Here is a 12,640-nt window from a genome sequence, read left to right on the forward strand (position 1 = left end):
TCGGAAGCAGTCTTTGCTGCCTTGTTGAAGAGTCCGGTAGCCCATGCCGTTCCGGTGAGCACATACCTATTCTTCATGATGGTGGAGCCTGCAGAGCTCACTTTCTGCTCAGCGACGGCGAATGCCGACTTCGTCTTCTCAGAGACCTGAAACTTTTGGTCCATCTCCTTGACCTTCTCATTGACGGCCGAAGTGCCGATGCTGATCTTCTCGCTCAGTCCAATCTTTTTGTCAAAGGAAGCAACTTTGGCAGTAGCAGTGGATGTGAATTGATGTTTTTCATCCAAAGATTTGGCTTTGTTGAGAGCATCTTTGCCCAGGATGAAGCCCTTAGCAAGCATTGTGCTCACAACATCTTCAGCCTTTTGGACTGCTGTTTCGGCGCCAGCAGCGGGGTGTGAAGCAGATGGCTGTAGATTAACAAATAAGTTTGGGTTAAGAAAATAAAATTATTCAAAGAAAACAAAAACAGTGAAGGATTTTAGTTTGATTGACCACAGGAGGAGCTGAAGCAGATGGAGGTAACTGGTAATCGGGGTCGAGGGTGATGACGACCGAGAGATCGACAATGGTGGCACCCTGTAAAATTACAAATATGTTAGCTTTTATGTCATGATTTTTGTTGGAGATCTTGAGAATCTTACATGCGACGACGGCAATGCCTCTAAAATAGATGATAATTTCATGGAAGATTAACATGCGTGCTACACATTTCCTATGTACTTGCATATCTAACACCTAAATTTCAAATTTTACATATGTGCTATTTTACTTTTACCTACGCATGAAAAAGGTTTATTTCACTTTTTAAAAAAACAAAACAGCGATATTTTTATATGATATAAAAGATTTGGGTGGTGTGTTTTTGGGTACAACAAGCACACAAAAATAAATATTTTACTTTTACCTATGCATGAAAAAGGTTTATTTCACTTTTTAAAAAAACTGAAACAGCGATATTTTTATATGATATAAAAGAATTGGGTTGTGTGTTTTTGGGTACAACAAGCACACAAAAATAAAAAAAATATTGTCAAAAAAATCATTTAAATAAATCTGAAGAGAAAACCCGATAACGAAGATGTAAAATACATCAATATAGATAAGTAAATAAATAAATGCGGAAACAAAACTTAAATCATGAGAGAGAATATTTGGTTTATAAACCTTCTAATCCAATATGATTTTCTATTTAGAACAATCTTTGCATTCTTCTGATGATAGGATGTTAGAGATGTTAGAATAAGAATAATTTCTTATCATCTTTTGAATTGGGGACCATAACCATATTTAAGTGAAAGAACACATCTAAAAGAATGTCTCTTTCTAAAGATTGTATCTTATCAAAAAGGATGTGTCATATTTCTAATTTAGTCCACAATATCATTAAAAACAAATAATTAGGTCCCTATACATAATTATTTCATATTTTATTTTATACCAGAACCCGTATTTCTTTAATATTAATTCACCTTAAAAAAGAGTAAGATTTTAAAACAGCATTTGATTCATATTTAATTACATATGGTAGGCCCACATATTTGATTATTTTTTCTAACAATTTTCCACTTGGGCTATATATGTTCCTTAAGAAAAGTGTATAACTTTATGAGCTCAAACATTTTGCTAATTTAAATAGAGATATATCTTAACAATATCATCCATTAGTTATATGGATATATGATCAAAGCAATTTTTGTTATATTTAAGATAACTGAATCCATCAATGATTACATATATTAATATAACTATATGACATTAATCAAATATGAATGTGTATAATGAAAATAACATGTATGTGATCTAAGCATGTCTATTTTCAATTGGTCCAACTTTATTCCTTAATGAGATCAACTTATTTAAAATCAGAGCAGAATAAATAAAATTCTTTATTTATACATAAAATATTTATATTCAAAATATCCAAAATACCCATAATAGCATCTAAACAAAAACTCACAATATACCAGCATATCATCAAATGATACAACACCCATATGAGTAAATAAATGCTCATGAAAGACCTTTAGTAAGTGTTTCTGCTGTCATTAAATTTGTATCAATGTTAGCTATAGACAACTGTTCACTTTGAAGTCTTTATTTTACAATTAAGAATTTAATGTATATATGTTTTGATTTTGATGTACTCATATTATTATTAGAATATATCAGCTGATTTATTATCACAAAATAAAATTAATGATCTTTCAATATCTTCTAAAATTTGTAATGCGCTAATAAAAATTTTCAGCCATATTCTATAGTTAGAAGCCTCATAACAAGCTATAAACTTTGTTTTCATGGTAGAAGAAACTATAAGAGTCTGTCTAAAACTCTTCCAAGAAATGACTCCTCCAACACGCAAGTAGATAGACCTTTTGTGGATTTTTTAGTGTCTTGACAGCCAACAAAATCTGAATCAAAATATCCAATGATCTCTAATTTGTCTGATTTTCTATATGTGAGCATGTAATCATCTGTTCTATGTAAATATCTCATAATCTGTTAGCTGCTCTCTAGTGATCCATTCCAAGATTACTTAAGTATCTGCTTAGCAATCCAACAATATATGTTATATATGTGCGTGTGTGCAAACCTGAGCATATATTAGACTCCAAATAGTTGTTGCATGGGAAATTTTTTGCATTTCTTTAGCTTCAAGATTATTTTTAGGACACTGATTGAGACTTCATTTGTCTCCCTTAGCAATAGGAGTGTCAAAAGATTTACAATTCCACATTTAAATTCTTTTAAGTATTTTCTTGATGTAACTCTTTTGTGACAACCAAATATCCCACGAGAACGATCATGATATATTTTTATACCTAAGACAAAAATGATGCCACCAAGATCATTCATTTCAAATTTCTTTGATTTAAGTATTTTAGTTTCATGCAGTAAACCACTATCAGTACTAATATGGAGTATATCATGCATATATATTATAAGACATATATACATACTCTCCTTAAATTTATGATATAAACAATAATCAACTGCATTCATCTCAAAATCAACTGAGATTATTACATGATGAAATTTATAATAACACTGACGGAAAACTAGTTCAAGTACATAAATGAATTTTTTTAGTTTGCAAACCATTTTCTTTGGGCCTCCTAATTCAAAGTTTTCTGATTACATCATATAAATTATTTCATTAATATTACTATTTAAAATGTTATTTTTACATCCATTTGAATTCACTCTAGATCAAAATGTTCTACAAGAGTCTTGATGATTCTGCAAGAGTCTTTCATTGAAACCGAAGAGAAAGACTCTTTATAATCAATACCCTCTTCTTGAGTAAAGCCTTCTGCAACAAGACGTGTCTTATATCTCTCTACATTAACTTTTGAATCCTTCTTTATTTTAAATATTCATTCACAACCAATAGACTTCGCACATTCAAATAATGGAATGAGATCTCAAATCTCATTGTCTTGCAAGGATTTAATCTCTTCATTTATGGCATCGATCCAGCTTTGAGAATCCTAAATTAGTTTGACTTGGTCGAAATTAATTCGATTATTTTCACGACTCCAACATAATTTTCATGTTCTTGGAAAAAAGTTATGCAATCATTTGGAATTGCAATTTCTCCTTTCTGGTGTGGATCTTCTTTACATCATATGATCTTCAAATTGTTGAATTTGTTCTACAGGAATAATTATTTCATTTTCTTGGGAAGTTGCCTGATATTATGTTGAGATTTTGAATATGTTATTTCATGAATGTCGAGAATAAAAATATAATCATTATCAAAAGTAATAGTGTGAATAAGAATAGTAATGAGATCATAAAAATTGTAACCTATCGATCTCTCAGAGTATCCAATAAAAGAGCAACTAACTGTTCTAGAATCTAGTTTTTTCTCATTTTGCCTGTAAGGTTCTGTCTCAGCTAGACATCCTTGTTATGGGATTAAAATAAATGTGAATCACCTATTCGAGAGATCCGTAACAAAATACTTGAACAAAATCATACAAATAAGTAATCCAATCATACAAATAAGTAATCCAGATAAAACGCAAAGCACACCAAGATTTAATGTGGAAAACCCAAACAACAGAAAAAAAATCACGGAAGCACGCCACTCCAAGAATTTTTTTAAGAAATGAGAAGAAATTATATATTTTACACTACACTCAAGCAACTCTACTATCTTGAAACTCATCAACACTTCTTTCTTTTCTCATTCGCACAACAGAACTCACAAAAATTTAACACCAACTCGCTACACTTTTCACACTATTTACATGAACCTCCCGTGAAGAAATTCGAAACTTAAAATTTTGAACTACTGAAATCGGTTACAAGCACCTAGGTGCCACCCCGAGTGCCGAGTTTTAGGGATTTGTTTCAAAAATGCTGTAAATTAATTTTCTAGGGACTTAAGCACCCCAATTGGCGGTGATTTTCCGCACAAGAACCTTTGGTTGGGACTTTAAGCATCCGACTAACACCGAGGCGCTTGCTCTAGCATTGGGTTGGCCACTGCTAGGAACAGAGGCACCCCCTGAGCGTTGTATTGCCCACTGCACTATTCCTAGGTGCTTTTCCATGTCAATCAGACTCCACACATAACAATCTCCAACTTGAAGTATGATTTACAATCACCTCTCCACCAAATCTGCATTTCATAGCTGTGTAAAGTAGTATGACTCACCAATGGTCTTAACCTTCCTAACTTCCAACTGAAACCAAGCATACCTTCAATTTCTCAATTGTAACCACCTTAATCAATATATCTGTAGGATTCTAAACAATATGTATCTTCTCCACGGATAATTGACCATCTTCTAGGAGAGAACACATAAAGTGATACATTCAGCTGAATGTGTTTCATTTTGACAAGAAAAACACATTCTTAACTAAATGAATAGCACTAATGTTGTCACTATGAAGTTTTGCAATCCCTTGTTCCTTGCCCAATTCTCTCATAAAACTTTGCAGCCAAATATTTTCTTGTTAGCCTCAATGATAGCAATGTACTCAGCTTTTGTAGTTGAAAGTGCAACAATTTTCTATAGCCTAGAGACTCAACTCAATGTTGTGTTCCCGAAAGTGAAGACATACTCTGTTGTGCATCATTTGACTTTAGATAATTCATGAAACCTTGCAAAGACACGCAGTAAAAATACTAGAATCTATCCACCAAGTGTGCATTTGTATCGAAGCTAAATCAACCTCAGAACAAACCAAAATGAGAAGTGGACCTTTCTTTATATGACATGCATGATATTTAATACAATATTTCTTAATATGACTGGACTTGTTAAGAAAAAAACAAGTCTAGTCATATTGTTTCTTTTGAACTGGATTATTGGCAGCTTCCTTATCCAATTTTCCTTTTCTTAAACTTATTAATTAAGGTATTTGCCAAGTATACGTTTTCAGCCTTCTCATGCTTCAATCTTTCTTCCTCTTGGCACACAGTAGAAATGAGCTCATTAAGAGACTATTTATCATTTTAGCAGTTATAACTTACCTTAAATTGATGGATTATGCAGGAAGTTATACCAAAACTAAATGTACAAGCAAATCATCAGATAGTTCTAATTTTAATATCTTCAGTTTTGAAGCAGGGTGGGACATCTTCATGATGCACTCCTTTATATTTTCTATTATGTTATACCTCATTGAAATCAAGTTTGCAAGAAGAGTACTTGTTTCAGCTTTATCATTTTAAGAAAGACGTTTTCCAATTTCCTCGAAGAATTCCTTGGCAGTAGTAATCTTTTCAGACACATCACCCCTAAAGGCTTCTGAAATACCACACTTGATGATCATCAGACTCATACGATTTGAATAATCCCACTTTTCAAAGTCCCTTTTATTATCAGTAGAATTCTTATCTATAAGAACTGCAGGTCGCTCAATACTAAGTGATTATAACTCTAATATTCTAATTTGTAAGTGGCACTCTTTAATACAGTAATCAAATACTGACAATTATACAAAATTCTATCTTTAGATTGGATTATTGTATGTATGTATGTATCTGTGTCTGTGTAAATTTCACTAATTTGACATCATAAACCTGACTCCGATATCACTTGTTAGAAAAAGAACTTTTAAATAAACCCGAAGAAAACCATATATCGAAGATGTCAAATTCACCAATATAGGTAAATAAATAAATGCGGAAGTGGAACTTGATCCATGAGAAGAATATTGGATTATGAATCTTCCAATCCAATATGATTTTCACTTTGGATCAATCTCTGTATTCTTCTGATGATGAAATGTAAGAGAAAATGGGAATAAGAATAATTTATTATCATCACATGGTTTGGAGGCCATGACCATATTTAAACGAAAGAATACATTTAAAAGAATAAGTCTTTTCAAAAAGATCGCATTTTATCGGAAATGATAAATCACATTTCTAATTTAGCCCATCATATAATTAAAAATAAGTAATTAGATCTCCAACCATAATTATTCCATACAATCTTTATACCAAAACACCTATTTCTTTAATCTTAATTAGATCATTTAAAAAAAGGTTAATTTTAAAATAGTATTTAATACACATTTAATTACATATGTAGGCTCACATATTTCATTATTTTTTCAACAAATATAATTATTCCAGAATTTTGTGTAAATTAGACCAATGGTACTACTCCAGAAGAAGAGGGGAAAAATATAAGATAAAGCTTGTTTCAATTATTAATGCTTAGGGTTTGTTTGGTTTCAAGGAATGGGGTGCAATGTAAATACATTTTTAAAAAGTTCATATTGGAGTTGAATTCCAATGCAATTGACGCAAAATTAGTGAGACATAACAAATAAGAATAGATGTATTTTTTTCTCATATTCCCTTTCCTATGAAATCCTTAAGAAAAATCGGAAGAAAATTTTAACACCCCATGGTGATTCACATGTCAAAACAAATACTCGAATTAAGCGCATCTTACTGAAAGCTCGAGGAAATAAAAAAAAACATACCGAAAGAAGACTTGAGGAAATAAAAAAAGAACATACCGAAAGAAGAATAGCAGTTTCCGCTCCCTGTTTATCTTTAAAAGTAACATATGCCACTTGAGACCATTGATCACCACTGTTAAAATTGTTATACACTCAGTGTTGTATTTAGGGTGTAAAATAAAAGAAACTATCAGCAATAGTAGAAGCATGCCTTCTCATTTCAACATATTCAATGTCACCGGAAAAGGAGAAGAATTCCTTTATGTCTTGCTCAGTCGCACCAAGTGAAACATTGCTGACGTTGACTGTCCTTCCCTATAAATCCAACTAAAACTTTTAGGATTTGATTCAAAATTTCCTCCAAACCAAAAATAAAAGAAAAAATAATTGTAAAAATAGGATTTCCACAAAGACATCTACTTTCATCCAATGCGAGCATTGCAATAAGTTTACCACAATTAATTAAGACTCCAGACAGTTAATATTAGGATTTGAAAATCAAATGAACAAAAAAAAAAGCCTCAATATGTAGCATAGCATTCTTGCCAATAAGACTAAAGCATGTTTCTTAATATTTCTATTAAGGTATTCTTTGAAGAACAGATAGATTGAAAATCAGCTCCACAAATTAAATTAAAAGCCATGGAAGGAAAAGCCGCATTAAGCTTGCAGAAGCAATATCGCAAAACAAAACTAAGATTTTAAATGCATTTTAACGGTATAGAAAAGCATAAAATAGGTAGAATGAAAGTGAAACATCATATAAATTTGGCAAATAAAAGAAAATGAATAAATAACAAACTGGTGGAGGAGATATAGCTGCGCTAGGATAAGATTTTAAATATGGTTTAGCATTAGAGAAGGCATACAATGTGAAAAATAAAAATTTAACAGCATATAAAATTGTCAAACATTAGACTAGACTAGCACAGTGAATATCACAGCATCATAAAGACAGGGTAAGAATATCTAACCACAAAATTCATGACACATCCCATCCTTACCAACGTAAGGTCAAAAAAAATCTAGGAATATAAAAGATTGGCACCAAATTTTTAAAATTAATGAATAGGTTCCATGTGTTTCTGAGCTTCGACAAAACAGTTCAAGGATTTATAACAAAAAAAAGGACTTATCCAAAATCATTAGTTCTATCCTTATTTGAATATATCAAAACCTACTGATTCATAAATTTTCAAAGAACCTAATATTGTAAATATACTGCTTGGTGAAAGGCTACACGAAATAAATGAATGGAACTAGTAGCAATTTCTCCATTTGGACCATGTGACTCACAATACAACTTCTGCCTATTTCATCATGCTACTAATCAAGAATATCTCAACAACAATTTCAAGATTGAATCCCTCACACCATTGCTCTGGTATGTCAAATTGATAATTTCCGGATTGCACAATGCTTTATACGGATCTTGAAGTTAAGAAACATGTGGTAATAGTTAAATAAATATAAGTTTACCTCTTGAGTTTTGGGTCAAAAAAACTAACAAATAGGCAGGTTTCATAAGAAATATAATATAAAATACAATAAGGCTTATCAAATTAGAACCAATCATTTAAGTCATAATGTGTGTGTGCATGTTGGGGTGGAGAGGGCCATTGACTTTTCAAAAGGACTAACATTTAAAGGAAAACCAGAACATTATGTCATATCATAGCAGTAGAATATAAATTATCTTCAATTTTTTTCTCTAGTCCTGCAAACTTCAAAACTTTTCCAAATAAACCATATGTGCTAGAAATTTATCATACATGGCAATGAAAGAAGAATCCTTGGATCTATCAAGAAAAAACATGTGATGTGATATACCATGCAGTCATTAAACTCACATCTGCACATTCAATAAGTTTCAATTTTACACTCATCCAATCACAATATATACTTTTGCTAGAATCATTACCTAAATCACCCAAAAAAAAAATTACAATAGCTTCCCTAACTCAACCATTAATCTAAGATGTTTGTGATTGACAGACTTTTTCTGAGTATGATATAGATTTTGGAAAGAATTATGAATTACCAGTGTTCGAGTTTGCTGTCGTGGCTGATCTTAAGTCAGAAATAATATCAAAAGTTAGGTTACAACTTATGTTTGATGAAGCACCTAAGCTTGAGAATGCTTTTTTTTATTATTTTATTTTTAATGTTGTTCAACATGAAGCAAATTTCCTGGAGATTCTATTCAGATTCCTACACCAATTCCCTCATCTTTATATTAAGACACACACACACTATCTTACGGTTTGTTTGGGCTCACTTTCATTTTTTGTTTTTTATTCTTATTTTTGCTTTTATTTTAAAAACATGTTTCTTTAATGCATTTTTTCATCCTTTTATTTTTTATTTTTAAAAATAATTAGGCATGTTATATCATATCAAACATGTATTATTTTAAACCAAAACATAAACAATGCAGAATAAAAACAAAAAGAAAAATCAAATGTGATCCCAAAGGGCCCCTTAGATTACCATAATTTCCTTAAGCTGCACCTGCAAAAGATTGAGTTTTTGTTGACATTCTCGCTACCATCTAGTCCATAATTAGTCCAATAGAAAAAAATCTCACAAATATATCAAGCAAAGAGTCACCAAGCAGCCACAGCTCCAAATCTCAATGTATTCGTTAAATTCTTGCTGCATTACGTGTTGCATGAGCGCCTCTTCTATTAGATGATCCGGTTATGTCACCACCTCTGCCTAAGCCACCTCATGTAAACTCTTCAGGAATATTTCTTTGCTAGTTTCATGAATTGATGCGGGATAATTCAACTAGTTTACTCCATAAAGACCACATTTTTCATAAGCAAATAAAAAGAAGATGAGCCAAGCTACAAAAGAGTTGAATCAATAGTTTCAAGGTCTGTTTCGCCAATCTTTACTTTTTGATCAAACTTCACTGTTTTTTTTTTTCCATTAAATTCAGTTATCAGGTTCAATCATCCTCTTCGGATGGTTTTATGTTTGAATTTGAATGGTTGCTACGAAATGATTTGATTTTGAATGGGATTCTATTTGATTTCAAAATTTTAGGTTTGTTTAACAAATAATGAAGAAAATAGCAACTATGTAATGCCGAACCAGTGCTCTCTAGATCAAACTTATGTGAGTAAGTTTTCTTTCTCCCCCCTCAATCAATTTTTATATCAGATCCAGGTTCGATCAAGTATCACATCTTTCTTCGATCAACGCGGTCAATCAATGCCAATAATGATTCCTTATTTCGTGAAGCCGCAAAAGTACAAATCCATTCCATCCATAAATTTGTAATCAAACCTCTCCATCAATCCCAGCAATCACGCATATCCATAACTTATTATATTTGAATATTTAAATACACGAACAATAAACAATCAATTTCACACTTAAAACGAACAACTAACGTAATTAAAAGCCCGGAAGCTTATCTCTTGAAAGGTAGCAATACTCCGAATTAGCGAATTAAAGCATAATCTCACAAATAGTTCCACATCGATTACACCGAAAAGCAGTATTTAAGTCCTACCCACCTCTTTAAAGTACTCTTTTGGGAGGTAACAATAAGCTCTGTTACCAGGCCGAATTAAAGCATAATCTCACAGATAAATAGTTCCACATCGACTACACCCAAAAGCAGTATTTAAGTCCAACCCACCTCTCTAAAGGGCTCTTTTGGGAGGTAACAATAAGCTCTGTTACCAGGCCTCACAAGACTGTCCACAAGGTAAAGTCTCTGCATAGTTTCTCCCACACTCCACAACCAGACCGAAACGAGTCAAAGAAATCATCAGCTACCTTATATAACAAGAAAAGCTCCCATCAAAACAAGCCCGTACAAATCTCCACTAAGAAATCTTCCTCTAACTTTCTCTGGCTAGTTAATAAAAATAATTAACGCCTACAAACAATCAATTATCCAAGCATAAATCGAATAGATCACCGTGAACCCCCAACAGTTCCAAATCGAAAATTCACGAAACGAAGAAAACAAGCGCAGCTGCAAACGACACCAAAAATCTAGCCACATCCATAATTCAATCCAACTTTCAACGACGAAAGAAAATAGCAAAATAAGTTCCAAAGATCCAATCGGACAAAGAATTCTCACCGCCGTCATGACAGTAACTCAGAAACCTTGAGCGCAAAGGCAAAAATGGAGATTCTAGCTTGAGGCAGAAACTTCTTCGAGGATGAGAGAGAGAGAGAAGAGAGTTTACGAATGGTGCATCGGAGTAGAAATCGTGGGCGAAGGCGAAGGTGAGAAAAGAGAGGTAGAGAGAGAAAGCTCTCTGGGGGTTCGTGTCGCGGGAGCCACTCGCTCTCCCTGCCGTTGGATCACCGAACCGTATCAATGACGTGGTAGCGTGTTGAGACACGATCTGGAGAGTCTGTCCGTACGCATAAAAAATATGGTGCGGAAGTTGTCAATGGCATTAAAACGTTCGTTGCCGTCAGATTTGCTATATGATTCGTGCTAAAGTGATCTTGCTTTCATCCCTTCTTCGAAGTCCTGTCAAGTTTACGAACTAATGGCTGAATGCAGTTTTATTTTAGCTTTAAGTTGTTATTTTAGAGAGTTAAATTTTTTAAAGGAAGATGATATATATATATATATATTCATAATGCACTTTGAAATTTTTTTAAAATTATTATTTAAAGATTGATTGCGTCTTTGACTATTAATAGCTCGTTGAATGTCTATTTAATTATTGTTTTTAAATTTACTTAAGTATCCCAAGCAGTGGGTGCTAATCAGCTTTGTTCTTAAAAATCTTTAAAAGTAATATGAAAACTAGTTCTGTTTAGGGCGGCTGCAGCTGCGCTGTGCCAGAAGGCTACTGCGGAAAAATTGATTGTCTAACTGGTGCAGTTGTTTGAAAATAATTATTAAACAAAAATCAGTTTCAAAGAATGCTGCAACAGCCACATTTTTTAAACTCCATAAGCAAATTTATTGTGTAAGAAATTATTGAAACTTAAAAGTGTTAAATATATAACAAATTTAAGGGTTGGGCAATTAATTAATTATTGTTATGTAATTAATTTAAATCTTAGATATGTATATATATGGAATTGATTAATATATGTTAAAAGTTTAGCAGTTAGATGGATAATTATATGAATATCAAACTTTTAAGTTCAAACACCTACACTTTAATTCTTCATTTACACCACTCAAATATTTCATATCACATTGAAAATACTCCCATTTAAAAATTTTAGAACTGTTGAGCAAATATGAGGAGATCTAATAACTCTAAGAAATTTAATTATTTAAATTAAATAATTATTAAATCAGTCTTCAAAAGCTCGACCTAAATATTCACGGTAGGGCTTCAAAATGACTCGTTGTTATCGAAAAGTTCATTATCGATTCGCTAAGAAACACGTGTTTTATTTATTTGCTAAGCAAACAAGGTGAACACAAATACTTTTTTTCACTCGGTATATAAACGAGCCGAACACGAATAAAAATTTGTTGTTCATGTTTGACTCATTTTGACTCTAAATATTAAAATTAAATTATATATATATATATATATATAATTAATGAGTACTTTTTTTAAAATAATTTAATTATCTACCATATTACAAAGATTTATAATTAATTTAAATCATTAATTAAAAAATAGTCTAAAATATATTAATATATATTTAAATTATTTTTTGAATATAAATAGAAAGATTTAAATATAAAATGATTATT

At 31.9% G+C, this 12,640-nt stretch overlaps 1 protein-coding gene across 2 annotated transcripts; it reads right to left on the reverse strand.

Annotated features, from left to right (window-relative positions):
- On the reverse strand, window positions 1-11,256 carry LOC110018926 (binding partner of ACD11 1-like; the record flags this gene model as incomplete). 2 transcript variants are annotated; one of them, XM_020716404.1, is given in 5 exon segments in its annotated part: window positions 1-410; window positions 499-579; window positions 6,994-7,069; window positions 7,148-7,251; window positions 11,042-11,256. In XM_020716404.1, coding segments are annotated over 5 exon segments (680 nt in total), but the record flags the coding sequence as incomplete, so codon positions are not given.
- Window positions 11,257-12,640: the final 1,384 nt, after the last annotated feature.

Source organism: Phalaenopsis equestris, unplaced genomic scaffold (genome assembly GCF_001263595.1).
Source record: "Phalaenopsis equestris unplaced genomic scaffold, ASM126359v1 Scaffold000036, whole genome shotgun sequence".
NCBI classification, from domain to species: Eukaryota; Viridiplantae; Streptophyta; class Magnoliopsida; order Asparagales; family Orchidaceae; genus Phalaenopsis; species Phalaenopsis equestris.